This window comes from Sitophilus oryzae, unplaced genomic scaffold (assembly GCF_002938485.1).
Source record: "Sitophilus oryzae breed Bouriz unplaced genomic scaffold, Soryzae_2.0 scaffold_494_pilon_pilon, whole genome shotgun sequence".
Taxonomy (NCBI): domain Eukaryota; kingdom Metazoa; phylum Arthropoda; class Insecta; order Coleoptera; family Curculionidae; genus Sitophilus; species Sitophilus oryzae.
Window position 1 is genome coordinate 2,996,166 of NW_022147078.1, and position 23,374 is coordinate 3,019,539.

Consider the following 23,374-nt stretch of genomic DNA (forward strand, 5'->3'; position numbering starts at 1 on the left):
GGCGAGCTTGTAGACGGTAAGAGGAAACCGGGTGGACAACTCAAAAGATACAAGAATATTTTCCATGAACACTTAAAGGGGATAAGCATGCAAAATCAGTGGGAGGAAGGAGCGCACAAAAGAACGTTATGGAGAAGAATTGTAAACTCAGTTAAAAACGATAACCAAAAAGTAAATGTAGAGTAATGAGATTTTTGTCCGGAGTGCGGAAGGGAGATAACATCACGTATCGGTCTTTTTAGTCGCAGAAAAGCTCACGAAAGAAAACGCCTTGCGTAACCATCTTCTGATGCGTGTCAAATACTCGTCAGTGAGTAATGGCAGTAAGTAAGTAAGTATCATTGCCTAGGACAGAGAACCTTACAATTGCCAGGATGTCGCGGTTACATAAAACATGTTCTGTCGTTTCTTCTTCAGAATGACAAAACCAGGTGGATGACACTTCTTATGGGAGAACTGGCAATGGTTGAAAACTTGACTACAAGCGATTTTCTAGGAATCTTCCTTACCGATAAATTATTGACAAGAGTGACAGATAAAACCTTGACGTTCTTTCAGTATTCCAGTTCATCTCTTTTTCTTTCTAAAGTGTGCGTTGAAAGGAGACAAAAACAATTTTTGGTGACCCATAATTTGTTATTCGAACACCACTTTTCTCCTTGTCGGGTCGTTGACGTTGACTTGTCGCCATTTTATTTCTTTTGTTTACACGCTGCATTTTGCTTTGCAAATTTAATACATAAATTATTTAGGCAAATATATAGGTTTTTAATAAAACTCCTCGGACTAACGTGTAGGTAAGTGTTGATAATTTTTTTTTCATCTTAACATGCTCATTGTCGTTCTCCTGATTTTAGGTGACAGAAAAGGATCATCAAATCAAATTGAATTTTATATTTTCCTTCCTATTTATCCTTCCTAAATATCAACGAGATGAGCCATCGGAAGAAAGGGACCATAGTACAAAACAGAAAGGTGATCTTTTTTCTTTCCACTTCGGATATTGAAATTATTATATACTGTAGTCGTGTTCGGCATTATGCTCTGAGAAATATAGATAAACAAAGAACAACAGATATAAAGCATCCCAGAGGAAAAGAGAGGCAATACCTGTATGTACTCTCTCTGATATTTGTGAAAGTTACAGCAAAGTATTGTTGTAAATGTCATCTTTTTGATCGACCTGAAAACTTCGAGCAAAAAGATGACACTTTCAACAATACCCTGACAGATATCAGAGACGATACAGGTTTTTCCTCTCTTTTCCCCTGGAATACTTTTAATTTATTATTCTTTGTTTATCTAGATTTCTCAGAGCACTATGAACGAACTCAGCTTGTATGTTTGAAATAATCGTCCAGTTGGCTTAAAAATGATGATCGAAGACATTTCCCATATAATTTTACTTTCAAAATTATGATATATCTTTTATTTCTAAGCCATCTATGACGCCATTTTTTTCAGTTTTGTTATAATTAATTTTGTCTCTTGATCTACTTGTAACATTATTCTTTTAATTTTATTAATTTATTGTGGTGAAATTAATTTCTGTTGTATATTTGATATTGATATTAAACATATTTTTAAAAAATGGTGTATTTTTTGTGTTTTTGTGTATGTCATAATTAAAAATAAATGAAGAAATAAAATTTTTTATTTTTTTAAACTTCCCGCCATGCGTGACAATTTAGTCCGTAGTTCCTACAAGCGAAATTGGGGGCGCTAGTAGCAGTAGACTTGTCAACAGTGTCAAATTTAAACGTCAATTTCACTTTCCAATATTTAGCAAGGCGCTCGCACTTCTTCTTGTGTATGTGTTTTGTGGACAAAACCTTCACTTGGCTTTGTACATCAATCCCATAAGCTTCAGCTGCTTATTCAGCTTACAATACCCTGTTAGTAGACCCACTACAGCTTTGACTGTCTTTCTTTGCTTATTAAGAAACGTACGTTAAAACCATACAGATCTCTCAAAATATTCCATTCGCCAATCAGATCGTGTCGACCAGATAAGCCGAGAATTCCTTGTGGTGTCGGTCGGTTTGCGCGACAGTGTGCCTCCGTACAATGCCGATTTAGCGCCGGCAGCCAAAGCGGGATAGCAAGGCTGTATGCAAATGCGTACAGCCCGTTGAATAACACGCGGCCCGGGGCCTCTATTTTGCCCCGCGTGTACCGGCGACGCGTTCTCTTCAGAAGAAAGCAGCAACGAACAGTAAAGGTGTCTTCGGTACCGTTGCTTCGATATACAGGGTGCGACAAATAAGCCGAAATACTTAAAAATAATTTTTTTCTTTTTCTAAATCTTAATGTTCCTGTCGATATCATCATCATTGTCAGCTTATTCAACCATTTCCAATTATGGTGTAGCGTTCCTTACATATTTAGATACTCTCTTTGTAGTTGGACCCATTGTAATAATGCGTATGAAATCAAAGAAAGGTGTCGAATTCTTGGTCGAGATCGCAGCAGCCTTGTCCTCAGCCTCGCATCCGTGGTGGTTCCAAGATGGCGGCCTCGATGAACGATCAGAGAAAGGTACCCGGCGATGGTTGCGGCCGTTCCGGCGCCAATATGGGCGTACTGTCGCATACAGGGAGGTACAACACGTTCTAGATTATACCGAGTATCTTACTGCTGTTCGAAGAGATCTTGTAGCTTAGAAACGAAGAGGGTTAGATAGTCTCCAGCCTAAATAACCATCATTCTAGAGCAACAATTTTCTGTAATTTTTCTAAGGCGTTCGACTGTGTAAATCATAAGATCCTAATTAATAAACTGCAACACTATGGGTTCAGGGGAACATCTCTCGAATGGTTTAAGTCGTATCTGAGCAACAGAAGTCAACTTGTGAGGGTGGATACCACATTGTCTTCTAGCAAGCCAATAGAATGTGGAGTACCACAAGGCTCAGTACTAGGCCCTATTTTGTTTCTTCTTTTTATTAACGACATTGCTAACATAAACATCAGTGGTGAAATTTCCCCCATAAAAAAGTCGAAAGGAGTTAAATTACAGGATCTAGTAGACCAAGATATGGGCTCCTTGTTCCAATCCAATTCTCTCTAAATTCTACATTTAATAGTACCAGTTGTAACCCTGGCGTTTTAATTGTAATTGGTAATACTAATATAGATTGTTGATTTACCCTCTCAACAATTTTTAATTATGCAGATAAATGATATGGATTATCAAATTGTGATAAAATATTATCATAATATGGATTATCAGGTTGTGATAAAAAATAATTAGGCAACTAAAATCAAGGCCCGCTTCGATACAAATATAAAAAACCTAATATTTCTCTCATTCTTAGAAATAAATACACATAACTTTATATCGTTATATCGGAAATGCCAGCATTTTTTTAAGTTCATAGCCAACTATGATTTCTATTTAAAAAATTATATTTTTTATTATTTCTGACAAAAAGAGCAAGTATAGAAAAAAAACTGATTACGCCACTGGATTGTGCATAAAAAAGTGCCTTAACAACGTTTTTACGGAATTTTATTATTCCGCGAAATACAAAAGTTATAGGCAATTTTCCAAATGGTAAAAAATTCAAAAAGACTCGGTATCTCAGTTGGCAGTGAAAATATCAACAGGCGATTTACGCCATTAAACGTGTCTCAGAAATCGAGCCCATGACATCTATGTCGGTCTTGCTCCATCTAGTCAGGAAATAGGTTTTCTCTGTTAAAACAGACCAATTTCGACCACCCTGTACATGCTGCACTATGCTCGAAAAGAAGAAAAAATCAGCATTATTTGGAAAATTTCGGAATAAACTCGACAAGAATCATCATGAATTATCGTGGTTTTATAATATTTACTAGAAACAATTCTTTTCATTGAATCTATGAAAATACCAAAGCTTAGATAAGAAAAATGACAAAATACAAGAATAACAAAATACAAAGGATGGTAGACTGTACACAATAAGCACGTGTAACAATTTTTCAAGTTGATAAGCGGTAGCAGAACGGTGGTACCTACATCAAGGCCGGCCAAGTGCATCCATTACACACAATTATCGTGATCGAAGATGCATTCGCTTATGCTAATTAGTCATTGTTATGCAATTTAATTGTTCGCTTTTTGTGCTGTTTTATGTTATTACTCGTAATAATAAGTTTCAGTAATTATAATATATGCTAATCTCGTCTCTCCAGTCAGAACTAAAATACTATTCTTTTAGCCTAAGAGCTGACGACATATTTAAAGAACATATTTTAGGCAAGCTAGAATAACTAAAAATGTATAGCTTTTAAAAGTCTGGCATACTTATTTCTAGGTTAAATAGATGCTAAAATTTAAGAATAAACAAATTTCAAGTTGCCTAAAGAATGTTTTTTGGATTTATTTTTTTGCAAATGTTATGGGTTGCGCAGTAGCGAAATACCCCCAACCCCCAGCCAGATTTAGGATTCTGGGTTCACCAGTTAATAAACTTTATTTTTTTTGTTATTCTAACTTGCCTAAAATATGTTCTCTTGCTTCTTCTTTTCAATGGAGTTTAATATTGAAAAGTACTTTAATTATAAACTGTTAAACTCGTTAGACAGCTCAAGTGAAGATTTGCAGGTCCAATATTAAAACAGATCAATAATAAATAAACAAATCTAATTAATATTTATAGCTTACAAAACATTCACGATTACTTGTTGTCTTGTTTTTCATGTGTACTTTAAACGTTCCTGACTTTAAGAAACAATGGCTGCATGATAAGTTTAAATGGTTCTAAAAAGCCATTCTATTTAGTTAATGAAATTTATTTACCTTTACTGCCTACCTCCATTGTTTTTGGACGTAAATACAAAATATTATTACAAATTTTAGAAATCAAATGAGAATTTCACTCGAACTTCCAATATTTGCTTGATTTCTGTCACATAAATGACATTGATTGACAAACAAAACCAGAAAAAAACAGCTTTTTCGCGCTGGTTACTTTGGTGACAGTTATAACCGAATTTCTCCGGAACCGTGTTCCGTAATAAGAAAACTTTCAGGAAACCGATAGAAACGGAACATACAACCATAACCAAGGTAAGCAACGGAATACACCCTTAATGTGTCAAATAAAACGTCAAACAGAACCGTCAAAAATGGGAGCCCATTATACTCTTTTCTTAATATTTTTGTTCAAAGATTAATAAGCGGCTCCCGATTTATATCTGACGTCTTCTATTACTGGACCACCCTGTACATATATTCTACGCACGCTGTATAGCAAATATTTCTTATTTTTATCGTTCTTTGTGTTGTGTGTGACGAGACAAAACAACGAAACGCATAAAATTCTTGCGCGATAGGGCGCGGTATCAAGTGACGTCACCGAAAATTCGTTCAGGAATGCGACACATCGCGAAGCATCGAAAAAGTTGAAATCCTTTAGCAAAATCGACGGTGGCCTTGTTTTCGCTGTGTTTTGTTGTTTTTTTTTATTAATACTGGAATTAGTTAATTAATAATTAGGAAGACGATGAAAACCGATATAGTGTTCTATTGTTTGTCAATAAAGACAAGTAGATTTCAATCATTAATAGTGACATTTTGGCACTAATCTTCATCATCGTCGGACTCATAGATGGACTTATAAGAATCGTACCTGGACAGAGGATCAACTAGGACTACGATTAACAATACTGCCAGCATGATGCAGGCCAAGTAGATGCTCATGATCTCGTAGATTTCGGTGTTGGCAACGCCGGTATCTTCCTCGCTGTTGCCGACCGATGCGCAGAAGTTGGCGCCGCACATGTCGTAGTTGGTAGTGTTGCCGTGACTAGAATCGGTTCCGTGAGGATTGCTAAGTACTAGAAAATAAATAGAAATAATACGTTAGCTGTGGTTAGTTCATAGTTTGAATCAATGACTAAAGAATACAAGGACATGCATGTAACGCCCATATACGGGCCGCAGCAGAATTTGTGACATTAGACTCCATTTTATAGTGTCTAGGATTTTAAATAGTATGATGTTGCTTACCAAGAGAAGAGATCAGGTTTCCCCACAGTTCTGCGGTCTGCCAGGCCAGGAAGAAGAAGCCGAAGAACCGCACGATGATGGCGTCCACCGGCTGGTCTGTCAATTTGGCGTAGACACCCGCCACTTGCGTCAAATAGGTGGCCTTTGAAGCCCACATGGGCGCCGCGCCTATACCCACGATGATACCACATGGGATCAACGTGTAAAATCTGCAAGGAAAAATATATTTTTATATTACGTTCGTTTTATAGTAAAATAATAGTTTGTATTTTTGTATCTTACCTAGGATAAAATTGAGAGGCTATATAGGGGGCGTAGCACAACATGGAGACGCACAGCGTCCATTTGACTGTGAGCCTCTTGATGAGGAAGGAGGGAACGAAAATACAGCTCACTACCAAGGCAGCGAAGATTGAACTAAGTGATAAGGTACCTAAACCGTCTTTGGCGTTAATACTAGATTGGAGATTCGCAGTGCCCTGAAAAGAAAAAACAATATAAATAGATATAAAGTTGACAGAAACATCTAAAAAGTCGTATATTATGATGTACAAACTGCTTAAAGCTTCATTGTGAACCTCGCAGTTAGTGGAATAAATTAGTGGTTTCAGTTAGCGTAGAAGCACAGATTATACAGATTATAATCTTTGTTTTTTCTTTATTGTTATTCGTGGTTCCGATTTTCGGAATCGGGCACTAGTTAGGTGACTAGTTTGCGTATGTAGCACGCCCACTTATGGCCTCTAAAATTGTGCACAGCGCCTCACCGGCACAGTTATTAGAGAGATATCGCAAAACCGAATAGCGTCATGCAGTATTTACGCGTACCTTATCATGGTTACTATATGCGCGAATCAATTTTTAACGCAACGCCCGCTAATAACGTTACCGCCTGACGTAATTTGCCGATCAATTACACCAAGCGCTATTTCTAAATAACGTTTAAAAATTGCTTACATGGGCATGTGCGGGTATTTGACAACCGGGGCCGGCCGGCGAGATCTTTTATTTTAGGTTATGTTTGAATTGTTTTGAATTATTACTTTAGTTTTTTTAGGTAATTTGATATTTAAGTAGCCCGGATTAGTTTTAATTAAATAAATATGGCCCAAAATATGGATTCCATCTCTTCCAATATTAAAGAACCTATAAAGAGGCTACAGCAGATGACGACTTAGCCCTTCTAAGAGAATTATTTGTTGCTTGTTGCTCTAAACCCACTGGCAGACGTTGAACAATAAAGCACTGGAAATAAGCACTTTAGCCCTTTAGTTTTAAAATATCTAGTAAACAAAACAATTTCAAAGTTTTAAATTCAAAGTTAGGTTAAGTTTAAATAGCGGACGCGACGAGATCAGAATTCTTTCCGATCCGATAACTATAAATGAAGAGAGTTAATACCACCTCACGTAAAGGAAATAACACCTGGCCTTATTAACGTCCATGCACGCTATTCGGTTTAGCGTTATCTCTCTATTACGCTGTCTATTGTTATTTTACGCGAGTTTATTTATGCGCACAGGAAATTTGACTCGTTTGCACATCGTCATAAAAAACAATTTTCGTACCACGTTAATTAGGGATTAAGATTTTTATCTGTATACATATAGTATACTTAATCTGTGGTAGAAGTTTGTTCTTTTAATTTCAATGTAAGCCATTCAGAACTTTAAAACTAGTGGTCGTAATTTTTAATTAGTGGAAAACGTTAACAATCTTTTAACTTTATCCACTAATTGTACTTCAAAATTTGCGACTAATGTCACTTTGGCCCATATAGATAAAGAAAATGAATTTAGATTGGAAAGCCCGTCAAAATATATAATTGTTTTGGGTTGCGACCGTTGTACGCGATCTGGCGCTGCTATAGCGGTTGCTAAGAACAACCGCAAACAATATCTGAAATAATTTTCTCTTGTCAAAGTCAGAATCAGCAAAAATTATAGAATCTTTAAAATTTAAACCGGCCTCAATGAAAAAATTCCGAAAAGTGTTTAAAGCGTCCATTCTCAAAGTAATTATTGCTATCTTGTGAGTTTAATTTAAATTTTATTTACTCAAACCCGTGATAATATTTGTGAAAAAGTGGCATTAAAAACTTAAAAAGCTGTGTTGTAAACTGTGAACTCCAAAAACCATCGTGGATCGTGGCATAACGTCGCGTCGGTTTCCAATGTTTCATAGTTATTTCATACATGTCCTTTTTTTTGTATTCTTGTATGCACCACACTGTAATTTAATTATAAATGTAAAAGAAAATAATAATAAATTTGAATAAACAATATTTGGCGACATAATTCCGAAAAAATCCAAATCGATCCGAAATTATCAAAAGCTTTGGGTCGCGACCGTTGCAAGAATAGCGCCAAAAGTTAATTTGTACTATGTCTTCAGCAAACCTTAGATGGTTAAGATATTCTCCATCTATTTTGAATCCTTTTTGGTCCAGTCCAGTTGACGGTAGATTTCTTCTAGTGTTGCAGCTTTGGGGATATAGCGTCTCCCTGACGTACTAATTTGCCAGTTGGGAACTTTAGGGTTGCTCTATATATCATTACTAAACTTTTAAGTAAAAAGTATAATTGAAACCACTAATTTATTCCACAAATTTCGAGGTTCTGAATAAGCCTTGAAAACAACAAATTTAATTTTAATTGATAACACGAATGTATCAAAGATTCTTTTCAAACTGATTAACTAGATGTAAAAATAAATATATTCTATTTTTTCTAAGGTTTGAATTTCCGACTTTATTTTCAACATTAAAAGAAAATGACAGTTAAATTAAATGTTTTATTTCAATAGCCCCAAAAGACGTTTTAAGTAAGTATTTTCCAATGTATCAAGTAATTGAAACTTGGTACCGTAAGTTAATACTAGGAAAACAGTGTCATTTCTATTCTTGACAGTTAATTTTAATACGAATTTAATACGTATATGAAATAACATATTTAAATTAATATCAATTGGTTTATTTGGAATTTATGGGTATATAAAGATTTGCGGGGATATTGAAGAAGAACAAATATTTCCGAGAAATAAACGATTTTTTCCCATATTATGCGGCTAAAACTTGAGTTTCTAGCCACATATAAATGAAATAATAATATAATTAACGTGTTTTTCTTCAAATTATCTATAATTTAGTGTTTATTAAATAATCAATATTAAAAGGAAACCCATCGTTTCTAATAAAAACAAAAAGTAATTTAAAAATAGCCATTAACTCAAGGTTCCAGGGTTAACAGACCTATACCAATAAATTCCCTTTTTAATGGATCCTACTAAGAACTTTTAAAAATAGATTATCATTAAAAAACTTAATCGAGATGGTTTCTATGAATTGAATTCCTTTAGTATTATGCGACCATTGACTTACAATAGACATTAAATTTATAAATGATATAACAGATTTTTTTAAATGTCAGTTATGGATACAACTAAGTACAACTGACTACCCACAGATAAAAGAAACAAGTTGAGATTGGAAAGTGCCCATAAGGACCAAGGACTGTATATATTCTAAAGGACTGTTCGATCGCGTCAAATCGAATGCTACGTCACGCGCTGACCAGCGCTCCACAGTGCGGCGGATGGTTATTCTAGCGGGAGAAAATCTCAAGAGCAATGTTTGGGACTTAAAATCTAAGAACGTAGCAAATGGTCTAATATATAGCAACTATATGTGTTTTATTTTATATTATATTTAAATGGGTTGTAAATCCATTGGGGCTGGTTCTGGTGTTTTATTTAGTTTAAGAAAATAAGAAGAGTAATTTAGGTAAATTAAAAGTTAATTGAGATACTAACAAAAAGAATTATTGCGGATGTTCGCCTACCTTATTTCCAAGTCAGCTCCTTGCACGTTCTTGCACTTTTTCGTGGATAAAAAGTCTATTTAATTTCTTCGGATATCGCGATACAGAAAATGACCAGTTGAGTCTGCGGCGGACTATATCGAAGTCACACTCGGAGTCGTAGTTTCCTGCCCGAGGCGCAATGGCGTAGCGGGCGAACATTTCTTATGAACAAAAAATTATGCGCGAAATTAAATTTATAAAATGAATAGTAATAAAATACCGAACATATACTGCCCCCATTTTTGTTAAATGAAAATTTAACAATAATAAAAAAAATTAAAATGAGGTAAATTATGAAAATTATATGTAAAAGTATTAATGAAAACGGAATGAAAATTTATAGAAAAAAATGAGAGAAAAAAAAATATATACAAAATTAAATTATATTTAATTTAAGAAATATTATTTATTTGGTAAAGGACATAATTTGACAAGTGGCCGTACATAGAGCCCTTGGATGTCTGTACTTCAGCAACCCGTACTATATTATCCTTTCCAGGGAATACCTTTCTCACGCGACCTATTTTCCATGTTATGGGTGGAGCGTTTTCATTTTTAATTAGAACTAAACTGCCTGGACTAAGCGACTGGCCTGGCATGAGCCATTTTGTTCGCTGTTGAAGCGTGTTTAAATATTCTCGGTGCCATCGCACCCAAAAATCTCGATGGAGGCGTAAAAGTAACTGATATCTATCAAGCCTATTTAATTTAATTTGAGATAAATCAGGATCAGGTATACAAGAAAGCGGTTCTAGCGTTAAAAAGTGACCTGGAGTGAGGACTGTGTAATCATTCGGATCAGAACTTTGCGGACAAAGCGGGCGTGAATTTAATAAAGATTCAATTTGTATTAATAAAGTATTCATTTCTTCATATGTTAAACATTGTGACCCAATTACACGGGAAAAATGTGTTTTAACAGATTTTATTCCAGCCTCGTATAAACCTCCAAAATGAGACGCGGATGGCGGGTTAAAACTCCATTTAATGTTTTCTTTACCAGCGGATTCTTGAAATATTTTTCTTAAATACTTATTAGCTCCGGAAAAGTTAGTACCATTATCTGAGATTATTTCACTGCATCTGCCTCTACGAGCTATGAATCTACGCAATGCACATAAAAAATTATCGGTAGATAAATCAGATGCCAGCTCAATATGAATGGCCTTGGTTGTAAAACATACGAAAATACATATATAACTTTTAACTAACTTAGCGTTGCGAAGTTTACTTGTCTTAATTAAAAACGGACCTCCAAAATCAATTCCTACAATAGAAAAAGGTTTAACTTGCGAAATTCTTGTAGCCGGTAGATTACCCATAAGAGGTTGAAGAGATGAGGGATTCGAGCGGAAACATGAAATACATTTAGAAAGAACATGCTTGATTGCGCGACGAGCGGATAATATCCAAAAATTTTGCGATAATAAATATTGAGTAGTTAAAAGCCCTGGATGCAAATTAGATTTATGTATATGCTCTATAATTAATTCAGTTAAACGAGAGTTGCGCGGTAGTATTAATGGATATTTCTTTTCGTAATTTAAAAGAGAATTTTTGAGTCTACCCCCAACTCTAAAAAATCCATGTTCGTCTACAAAAGCTCCTAATTTTCGAAAAGGTTTAGACATTAAAACTTTATTAGAATAATTTTCAATTTCTATATGAAAATGTGTATACTGCACATGCTTAATGAAAATTAACAAAGCATTATTTAAATCATGCGCGTTCAAATTTGAAGTATTTTTCGCTTCAGGGTTTTTTATATTATAAATAAACTTTTGAATATAAGCCATTATACGTTGTAATTTTGGAAGAGATGAATATTTCATTATTATTGTATCAAAAAAATCAATTTTATTACGCGATATCAGAGTGATTTTTCTTTCTTCCCGATTTACCTCGTCGTTTTGATTTAAATCAGGCGTAAGAGGAAAAAGATTTAGAGGCCATTGGCTTTGAGGTTTTTTAAGAAAATCGGGTCCTGTCCACCAGGTAGAACACTGGACAAAGTCAGAAGGAAAAATACCTCTGCTTGCAGGATCGGCGGCGTTATTACTCGAAGATACATGTAACCAATGTACATTGGGTAATTCTTCTTGTATTACGGCAATTCGATTAGCGACAAAGGGTTTAAAACGATGTGGCGAGGACTGAAGCCATTGTAATACAATAGTAGAATCGGTAAAACCGTAAATATTTTTGAATATAATTTTTGACGAATAAGTCTTAAGAACAAATGAAAATAAACGCGTAAGAAGTAACGCAGCGCAAAGTTCAACCCTAGGTATGGAAATGCGTTTTAGCGGAGCGACTTTTGATTTAGCACATAACAGCGATGTAGTTATATTAAATTGTGACACAAGACGCACGTAAATACAGGCGGCATAAGCGTCTTGAGAACCATCACAAAATCCGCATAATTCAATAAATTCGAAACTATTAGAAAAAAGATAACGAGGTATGCGAACTTTAAGCAAATCTGGTAACTGAGATTTATATAATTCCCAGCGTTTAATTATTTGCGGCGGAGGTACATCATCCCAATTTAATTTAAGCGACCAAAGGTTTTGAATTAATAGTTTTGAAAGTAGCGTAACAGGGGTTAAGAAACCAAGAGGGTCATATATGCGAGCGAGTTCTGATAGCATATTACGTTTAGTACAAGTTACATTAAATGACGTAACAGAATAAGAAAAACTATCTTCAGTTGGATTCCATTTAAGTCCTAAAATTTTTACAGTTAACGCAGAATCTAAATCAAAATTTATGCAATTCTTAAGTAAAAGATGTTCAGGAATAGTCTTTAAAAAATCATTATTATTGCTAGACCATTTTCTTAATTCAAATCCACCTTTTAACAATAAATTTGATAATTCATATTGAAGATTAGTAGCTTCTTGCACTGTGTTACACCCTGTACAAATATCATCCACAAAAATATTATCAGAAAGAAGAATTTTTGAAGCGTGAGGAAATAATTCCTTTTCGTCATTTGCTAATTGATTAATAGTACGTAACGCAAGAAAGGGTGATGAGTTAACTCCGAATGTTACAGTTTTAAGTACATATTCTTGTACGGGTTCCTCACTGGAAAAGCGCCAAAATATTTTTTGGAATTTATAAAATTTAGGATTTAGTTGGATCTGGCGATACATAGCTTTAATATCAGCAGTTATTGCGATAGCGTATAAGCGAAAATTTAATAAAATAGCGGAAATGTCCTTTTGTAATTTAGGTCCTTTCAGAAGACAATCATTAAGAGATATATGATTAGAATCCTTACAGGACGCGTCAAAAACTATGCGAATTGGACTTGTTACAGAGTGTGGATTAAAAACGCAATGGTGCGGTATAAAATATTCATTATTATCGATAGTCTGATCAGCTAACTCTAAATGTCCATTGTCAATATATTCTTGAATTATATTACTGTACTGAACCTTTAATTCGGGGTTTATTTTAAGTTTTTTCTCTAAAGAAAGAAATCTGCGAAGTGCGGGTAATCTTGAATTTTCGAAAAAAGGCTCGATATTATTTTTAAATGGAAGCGAAACAACATAGCGACCGGAATCTAAACGAAACGTCGTTTTTGTATAATAATCTTCACAATAAGTATCATCGTCCGAATAAAATTGTTTATTATTTATTTCTTCAAGAGCCCAAAACTTTGAAATTACATTTTCTACGTTTTCACAATTAAATTTAGTAAAAAAAGAGTTTGATAGAGAGTATGAGGACGAGCGTGAAGAAATATCTCCCATCAAAATATATCCAAATAATGTATTTATTGCATCTGGCACATTAGAATTTAGCGCGGGAATTTTACCATCAAGTAAAATTTTATTAAACACCGAAGCGTTCAGTATCATATCGACAGACTGACTAATATTAAATGAATGATCGGCAAGATTAATATTTTTTATATGTTCCCAATCTGATATATTAAAATTACATACCGGCATATTCGATGTACAGACTTGATCCAAAACAAGAGCTTCTATAATTAGCTGAGGGGACTCTGAATTTAAAGGTACAATTACGCCTTGTACAATACCACTATCACTTCGCGTTTTCATGGTACCGAGACCAAATATATCAATTATTTGTGGACGCACTGATAAACCTAATATATTTACACATTTACGAGAAATATAACAGGCTTCGCTGCCGGAATCTAATACAGCACGCATAATTTGGTAATTTCCAAAAGCATCTCTAAATCTTAAGCGAATTGTAGGCAAAAGATCGGAAAACGGCAGTGTATCGATATTTATTTCGGTTTGTTTGTTTATATCGCGTTTGACACCGAAAATACACACTGAAGGGCTAATTTCGTTTGGCGTACTAGATAAATCAGATGTAGAAGTAGGAACAGGGCCGGACTTAGAGTCGAGCGAATTTTGTGTAGCGGTAATTGGCGACGAATTCGAAAAATGAAATAAAGTGTGATGGCGGCGTTTGCAAGTACGGCATGATGATTCCGAATTACAGTTTGATGTCTTATGTATATTGCTTAGACAATTAACACAAAGTTTTCTATCTTTAGCCAAATTAAAGCGTTCGATTGGGGTTTTATTAAGTAATGTAGGACATGTATATATAGCGTGAGCGGTTGAATTACATATTGCGCAATTTTTCAAGTTATTTTTGTTAGCGGGAGAAGAAGTAAAAAATGCGTTGCTCTTATGAAAAGAAGTATTATGACGTTGCGAATTGCGTAGCGTAGAATTAATATTGCGTTGACATTTACTTTTAATATTTTGCGGGTTAGATATAGCGGAAACTGAAGAATTTAAATCTCCATTGTAAGTTATTGTTTCATATGCGGTACAACATTTTTCTACATAAGCTAGAATGTTATTAAAGTCTGGCATTTCAGAATTAGAACCAAATTGAGTTTCAAAAGAGGTAACTACTGAAGACGGTAAGCGTTTTAAAAACATGTTTGCGAGAATAAAGTTCCAAGAATCTACTGGATAGTTAAGATTTTTTAAAGCGGCGATATTTTCATTAAATGTATCTAAAAGAGTTCTTAATGCGGGGGAGTCTGATGAGTTAATACGAGTAGAATTTTCTATCTCATTCCAATGGTAAGTTGCTAGTAGTCTTTTACTTGAATAGCGAGATTTTAGAGCTTGATAAGCAGATTCAAAATTTGACGAAGTTAATGGAAATCTAGCAACCAGTTTCTTTGGATCACCCTCTAGGGAATTAATTAAATGAGAAAACTTTTCGATCGGCGATAAATGAGTATTATTATATATTATTGCATTAAATACTTCTAAAAAAGATGTAAACGATTTTAAGTCACCCGAAAAAACAGACAATTTCATTTCCGGAAGTTTCGGTCTTGGTAAATCATGCGTTATATCACGGCTCGTAGATGGACTAGCGCTCTGAGATTTTTCAAATATATTATAATAAATTGCCTTAGTAGAAAAATATTTACTTTCAAATTCTTTGCGTATTTCATCCTCAACTGCGAATTCCTCATCCGATTCAAGAAGGGAACAAATTATATTATGTTGCTTAGCAAATGCGTCACTAATTGTATCAATTGTGCGATATCTTTGAATAAATTCAGGTTGTATATTGGTATCCTTTTGAGCTTCAGAAGCAATTTGCCAAGTGTCACGAATACGATTTATTTCCGTATTTCGCAAGGTTTTGGCCTTTTTTAATTTATCTACTTCGGAACTTGAAGGCGGCATATTTATTTTAATAAGAAAATTTTTACTAAAAAAAGCGAATTAAAATATTTAAAAAACTAAATTATATTATAAATCAATATAATACTGACCTGCAAATTATAGGCAAGTACAGGTATGTGCGGAAAGGGATAAACAATGCGAAGAATGCGTATAGCGTGCAAAAAAATTAAAAGGATAAGGCGTAGTACGGCGTTGCTCAGGTACTTTAAATCAAGAACTGACCAAATTTTAAATGACCTTGTCCTTTAAAAATATATTTTATTAATAATTTTGCAAATTTATATGAAATTATAGAAATAATCTTAATTAAAAATCCGAATGTGAAGGACCAATTAATGTTTTATTTTATATTATATTTAAATGGGTTTAAACAATAAATCCATTGGGGCTGGTTCTGGTGTTTTATTTAGTTTAAGAAAATAAGAAGAGTAATTTAGGTAAATTAAAAGTTAATTGAGATACTAACAAAAAGAATTATTGCGGATGTTCGCCTACCTTATTTCCAAGTCAGCTCCTTGCACGTTCTTGCACTTTTTCGTGGATAAAAAGTCTATTTAATTTCTTCGGATATCGCGATACAGAAAATGACCAGTTGAGTCTGCGGCGGACTATATCGAAGTCACACTCGGAGTCGTAGTTTCCTGCCCGAGGCGCAATGGCGTAGCGGGCGAACATTTCTTATGAACAAAAAAATTATGCGCGAAATTAAATTTATAAAATGAATAGTAATAAAATACCGAACAATATGGTTAAATTTATTTATTTATTAACAACTTAAATTTAGTAATAAATAAATACAAGGTAATAAAACTATGATATTATTCGTTCATGATACAAAAAACCGTATTGTAAACTATTGCCAAATACATAAAATTATGATATCAGGTGAAATACTTACAAAAAACTCTTTAGCAGTTATTTTTTAATTACTTTGTAATCTTGTGACACCCTCTATATTTAATTTTAAAAAATTATATTTTATTTTAAAAGTATTAATTAAGACAGATATTTTTTAATTTTAATTTTAACGCTCGGTAATTGTAAATTTATATATAGTAAGTATCTAAGACTCAGTGCCTTTTGATGGAGTTGTTTTGTTTTTATACTATCCGATTGAAATTAAACTTTTTGGGCATTCACCTGTTAAGCTTGAACTCCTTGTGACTGTAACTACCTGTGTTGGTAACTATTGGTAACTCAAAAGATCTACATCATTCAATATATCGATATTTGAAAAAAAGTGAAAGTTTGATATCTGCAGAACAAAGGCACGAAGGATTTTAACAAATAATATACGTACAGTAGAAAAGTACATAGCTTTGGCAATCTTCAACATAATTTGGCTTAGGAATAAAATGTATAAGCACTTGTAAATATTTTGTTTTCGTATGATCTCTGCCTTGCCGAGCAGAAAACGACCAAATTTGGTTGATAAAAATGTATCGAAGTACAAAGAATATTCATGCATTTTTCTATCAATTGGAATGTCTACTATTTATTCTTACAGTACACATTTTTAGGCTTATTTCTAACCAAACGCTTTTGTCCCGCTAAATTTATCTTCCAACGCACTGTGCGCTCGTCCGTCAAATGCAAAAATAACTGTCACTGTCTAAAATCTTTAGCGCCAACGTCAACTCGGTCATCAGATGACGTAAAAAAACTGACAGTGCAGGAAGATAGGAATCGAACTATCCTTATCTCTATAGTATCCTTGGGCAAGCCGAGCATTCAAATCTAAACTTGTTTCCTTTACTATATATTAATATTGCATGATTATTATTAAAATTAATATCGCATGATCATACCTGGAAAGCTGTGAACTGGATCATGAAAGCGCAACTTATCGCCGTTACGTTTTTCAAGATTCGCCACTTCTCTTTGGTGGACATTTTGAATTTGCCCTGTTGGGAGGCCTCCTCGTCTGTGAGCTCCCTGGGCGGTTTGATCGGGGGGTTGTCTCCTCCATCTCCCTGCAAGTAAATCAAATTTTAATTCCTAATGGTAACGAAATTCTAACTTAATAATTTTTAATAAAATATTTAGCTTTAAAATATAGGAGTACCTCGTTGTACGCGGGGGTTATGATCCCTGAAAACACCGCGCAGATCGAAACAGCGTATATTCAAACAAACATTTTATTACATAAATTATACAGCGTGAATCAAATGCAAGTATTTTTAAGGGTTAATTATTTAGACCTTAGAATATGCGACGAATAACAGTATGACGGATTTCACACGGACATCCGTCCAAACGCTCGCCTTGACTAGCGTCGCTTAACTTCGGTAATCGATCGTAAATGAAACATTACCTTGTATCCTTCGTTCTCGTAGGCTCCCGTGACGGACAATGTGAACACGCCATCGTCGTTCTTCTTCCCTGGCGTGCCGTTGGTGGCGGCACTGTTGTTGTCGTACCCCGCGGTCATGTCCGGGCCGCGGTCTTCACCCTCCTCGATCTGAAACAGACAAATGCCAATGAATAATTTTCTTATTTCTAATTCGTCCAATCTAATTTTGAATATTTTTTACATAAAAATGGTTATTTTAGTCTTACCACGTCGATAAAATCGTAGCCAAATAGATTGGAAATATTTCTAGACCGACCACATCGATAAAATTGTGGGAAATATTAAAGAGAATGAAACGCAAGTTAAAAAACTCTGACATTAAGGCGAGATATAAAAAGTCATTATTTCTCCGAATAGAACATGCTATTTTTTTTGTTCAAACGTCACAAATAATTTTTTAAGCAATTTTAAACGTTTCAAATAATATAAAAAGGTTTAAAATTAATACCTTGTATGGTTACGCTCGTTGAATTTGGCACTTTGTGTCAGTTTAATAATATATTTTCGTGCCTTTATGCTTAGGCGTAAAAGTGCTTCACTTTTAAACCTAGGTGTTACCCACACATGACATTTTTATATTATTAGGCATGTCACAAAAACAAGACCTCATACGAATGAATAAAATTATAATCTCACATTCTAAAACAAATCAAAATTAAATTTGCAGAAAATTTTAACATAATTAGCAACATTATTTTTGGTGTTAAGAAAGCTAAAAATAATAATAAATTATATAAACGATTTTCCAAATACCTTGAGGTAAACGATTATATAATTACTTTGAAATTAGGGTCAAAGTTGCTTGCCGGTGCTGTTAAACTCATTCAATGACACACAAAGTGACTTAAATGTTATTTTTTTTTAATTAGCCTTATTGGAAATAGTATTTAATTGAAATAATGAAAGAAATATTTTTCTAGTCTACTTAAAACGGACATTATTAAGGAAACTGCAAGTCGCACAACGTTCAATGGAACGGAATATGCTGGGTATAATCTAGAAAGACCGTAAAAGAATAGAGTGGATACGACGGTAATAGAGATGTGATCCACAGAATCAAATTCCTCAAGTGGCAATGGGTAAGACACCTGGCAAGAAGGACGGACAACAGATTGACCACAAAAATTACAGCATGGTGTCCATGAGGGATCAAGACCTAGAGGAAGACCGAATTTGAGATGGGACGATGATATTAGGAAATTGGTAGGGATAACTTGGGCCCGCATAGTCAAAAATAGACAACAATGGGCTCAAGTACAAAGAGAGTATCATTTATATGTGAAGGAGGCTACACCATAAATAGAAATGGTTGAGTAAGCTGAAAATGATGATGAATTTTCTAGCACAATAAGAACAGCAAGATTTTTTAAACCTTCTAGTAAGTTAAACCAAATTAATAAATACGATTTAAAACTTTTAAGAAAACTGTTTTTTTTTAATATGTAGTAAGAAGTAGTAAATCAAAAAAAAATAATTAAAATTATTACAGAAAAAAATAACAAAATGAAATAAAGAATAAAATATTAGATAATATTTAATATTAAATCTTATTCCTAGATGAGACACATGAATTGATTTTTTTTTGCTTTTTTGGTCTAGTGGCGTAATATCCAGATCAAAATCTTCCAGTTTGTTCTTCTAATCACAAATTAAGCAGTCAGAACGTCAAAATTAGTGGTAGTAATTTTCAGTTAGTAGAAAAAGTTAACAAACTATTTTTGTCCACCAATTAAGGCGGGCGGCCACTGCGAGCGAAACTAAACTAAGCCAAGCCAAGATAAGATTTGTAAAAATCAGCTCCCATACTTTTAAATGCATCAGGGGCCACTTGAGCGAAACTAAACGAAAATAGATGAACGAAGATTCAAATCGTAGTTTAGTTTCGCTCGTTTTAGTTCGTGACAGGTTCCAGCGAATTTTTCGCAGCGATTAATTCTATTATAGCAGAGACACAAACCGAAAACGCAGCTAACTTAGCTGACTCCTAAGTAAAAAATCGTTCCCAGTGGCTGATGAAACATATTTTCGTTTTGTTACCGTTTTTTTCTATATTCTTAGCTTAGTTTAGTTTCGCTCGCAGTGGTCGCAGTGGTGCCTTTATACTGCAAAACGAGTAATGTCGTTTTGGCCTTTGATCCGCCAACAGAAATTGTGGTTAGATATAAAAAGTCTATTGGTTATTAATCTAATTATCGGGCTTTCTCTACGGATACAACTGACTACAGCAAGCTCTTGCTAGAACGTTATATTAATTTTAATTGTATTTTTATAAAGTATACCGTGCATCAGCGACTTCGTTCGCGTCGAATTAATCATTTGTAATGGTGATGATAAAGCAAAGCAAGAATTTCCATTAACATACAAACTGGATAAAATTTTCTCACGTTTATGTCAGCATGAGAAAAAACAATATGGCGATATTATTATATAACTTGGTAATATTTGAGGGGTAGTTTCATCTCGTTGGAATTTGACTTTCGAAAAATCCGTTTGACAAAAATAAGCTTGTTACGTCAAGCAGTTTAAGCAGAATCGTGGTTAAGAAATTACCCAACTTTTGGAACACCCTGTATGATTTTTAAAAATTTCAAAATATGTAAAAAACCAATAAATTATGCTTGTCCAAGCGTTTTCCTGAAAGACTAACCGTTTTTTACATAACAAATGGAATAATGAGATTCGAGAGAAACCCTCTTGGAATTTGAGATTCGAGAAACCCCTCACTTATCACCCACAGTCAATCCGTTTGCCAAAAATCAGTTTTAAACGTCAAGCAGTTTAAGCAGAATCGTGATTACTCAATGGTCATATTTTATGAAACACCCTGTATAAATTTATAAGAAATCTTAAAATATGTAAAACAATAAAATAAAATATACCTGTTTAAGAATTTTTTCGAAAACGTAGCCGTTTTTTAAATAAGAAATATTTTAATATTTGAGGGATAGTTTAACTCCCTTAGAATACGAGTTTCGGAAAATTCCTTCTTATCGAACCTCTACACCCTAAAGTCAATCTGTTTTCCAAAAATCAGCTTTTTACGTCAAGCGCTTTAAGCAGGATCGTGATTAATCAATGACCAGCTTTTTCGAAACACCCTGTATACATTTTTAAAAAAATCTTAAAATATGTAAAAAAAAACAAAATAAAATATACGTGTTTAAGCGTTTTTTCGGAAACTTGACCGTTTTTTAAATAAAAAATATTGAAATATTTGAGGGGTGGTTTCACCCTCTTGGAACTGGAATTTCGAAAAATCCCTTCTTATTGAACCTCTACACCCTAGAATCAACCTGTATGCCAAAATTGAGCTTCTTACGTTGAGTGGTTTGAGCAGGATCGTGATTAATCAGTATGTCAGTCACTTAAGGATTTGATATATTAGTATATATAATTTGAAACCACTAACTTATTCCACCAATTTCGAGGTTCTAAATGAAGCTAAATCACAATTGTTGTATTGAAAATTAATTTAAAACATACAGTATGTCCCCGAATTGTCTTTAAAAGAGGATTTTTTTTATTATTGACATTTTGAGGAAAATGCATTCTTCATAAAATTTTTGCTTGTTCCAAAATGGTTAATCCCGTTTATATTTTCCCAAATTTCCATACCGTTTTAAAAAAAATTAAAAAATAACATGAAAATAAGTCCTAAAAATCAAAAGGCGTTTTAAGGACAATGCACACTATCCGTTCCGATTCCCTTCCGTTCCATATCCTTTTCTTCCATACGCTTTTTTGGCGGACGGACCGAAGCGTATCGGAAACCGCGTTGTCAAGTTCTTACATTTGTACCAGCTCTGTTAAAATTTTGCTAATATTTATTCATTCTTTCACCTCTTAATTAAATCTATTACTTTTTTGAAAAGATACAAATTTTTAAAATAATACTTTCGTAATATAAATTTTACAATAAAAAGTATTGAACGGATATGGAATGAATATAGAATGGAAACGGAAGGCATAGTGAGAATCAACCTTTATGGTAATACCAATTCGATTTCACTCTTTGATAGATGGATATTATTAATTTTGATTAACGGCATATTCTGTGCAGTTGTTAAAGTATCACAATTTCTGATAAGTGTCATCACTGTTTCCGTAGCATTGAACCAAATATTTTTTTTATGGTTAATTAAAATTTTAACCATATTTTCAAGTTATTTCTGATTTTCTCTAAAACGGTATGGAAATTTGAAAACGTATAAACGGGATTAACCATTTTAGAATAAGGAAAAATTTTTATGAACAATGTATTTTTTTCAAAATGTCCTTAATAAAATAGTTATACCGAAAAGACTAATTAATTTTGGAAGACGATAATGCGTGTATCGTGTATAAAACAATATTTTTTTCTATAGCGAGTTACGTTTTGAAAAATATTCAGAAATTATTATTTCAACGAATTTATTACGAGTAAAAAAAAATATTGTGCTGGGTTGGCGTTGGTTCCTAAGTAATTTGACAAATAAATAAAGCTGTCTCTTTAGTTGTCAGTTTTGAGTAAATATTTTTCAATTTTCTTTGGTGTCGATTGCTGATTAAATTGGAGTCAGAAATGGCTCAAAACGAAACAAGTAAATTACCAACAGATATTCAGGCTGAGGCAACAAACGCCATATCCAAACTACTTCCATTTAAATCCCGAATAACTTATGAAAAGGAATACAAAAATTTTCAAAAATGGAAGCAATTAAAAAACGTGCGAGAAGAAATAAAGTTTTTAACCTATCCTCGCTGTTAAAGTATCATTTAATCTATTTTTGATAGGTATAAGGCAATTTTAACAGTTGCTATGGAAAAAAAGTATTTTCTCTTGTAAAGACAATCCGGGGACATACTGTACAACAATGTATTAAAATTTAAAGAAATTTAAAACTATTAACAAAATAATACCGAGACATTTATAAAATTAATAATTTCTTAAAAATAAAGAAACGTTCCTCATACAATAACAAGTTATGACAAATTAGAAAAAATCACTAAAACTTTTTTTCCTTTTTTTTTAGATTTGAACCGATCACTATAACTATAACTATCACCCATCGACTTTTACACACCTGAATTTATCAAAAACCAGTAGAAAAACCCGAAAACGATAGCGGCACTCCGGCAACCACCTAAGACAATCATTCAAGAGCGGCGAAGGACCGAAACTGAGACCGATCCGCCGGCTGTGTCTTGTTTTGTAACACTTTTTTCAAGATCATAAGTTCTGATGAGGTAAATTGTTTGCCGGCGTCTTATCTATTGTTTGAGCAGGCTTCCACACAATGCAACATTGTAATCTCATCACCGAGATGTGACACATTTATTTTTTTGCTAGAAGGGACGCTCGTAAAACCTCGTAGAGATTTGTTTTTCCATAAATTTGCGTGTAATTATGCTGGCAAACACGTGACGTAGTGGATTAGGACGATTTTTCGTTATTGCTGTTTGGAGTTTGTTCT

The 23,374-nt window shown here is 33.7% G+C and overlaps 1 protein-coding gene across 6 annotated transcripts in view; it reads right to left on the minus strand.

Annotated features, from left to right (window-relative positions):
* LOC115886681 (UNC93-like protein) overlaps positions 1–23,374 on the minus strand; it is a 231,945-nt gene that overhangs the window by 19,083 nt on the left and 189,488 nt on the right. For 5 of the 6 annotated variants that reach the window (XM_030905936.1, XM_030905938.1, XM_030905934.1 and 2 more), the window contains 5 exons: positions 17,883–18,029; positions 17,377–17,541; positions 6,277–6,473; positions 5,995–6,203; positions 5,615–5,822 (listed from right to left, as the gene is read on the minus strand). In XM_030905936.1, the coding sequence (XP_030761796.1) occupies positions 5,615–5,822; positions 5,995–6,203; positions 6,277–6,473; positions 17,377–17,541; positions 17,883–18,029 (926 nt within the window). Of the gene's footprint in view, positions 1–5,614; positions 5,823–5,994; positions 6,204–6,276; positions 6,474–17,376; positions 17,542–17,882; positions 18,030–22,984; positions 23,130–23,374 lie in introns of those variants that run through there. The other variant, XM_030905937.1, reaches the window with a different exon arrangement.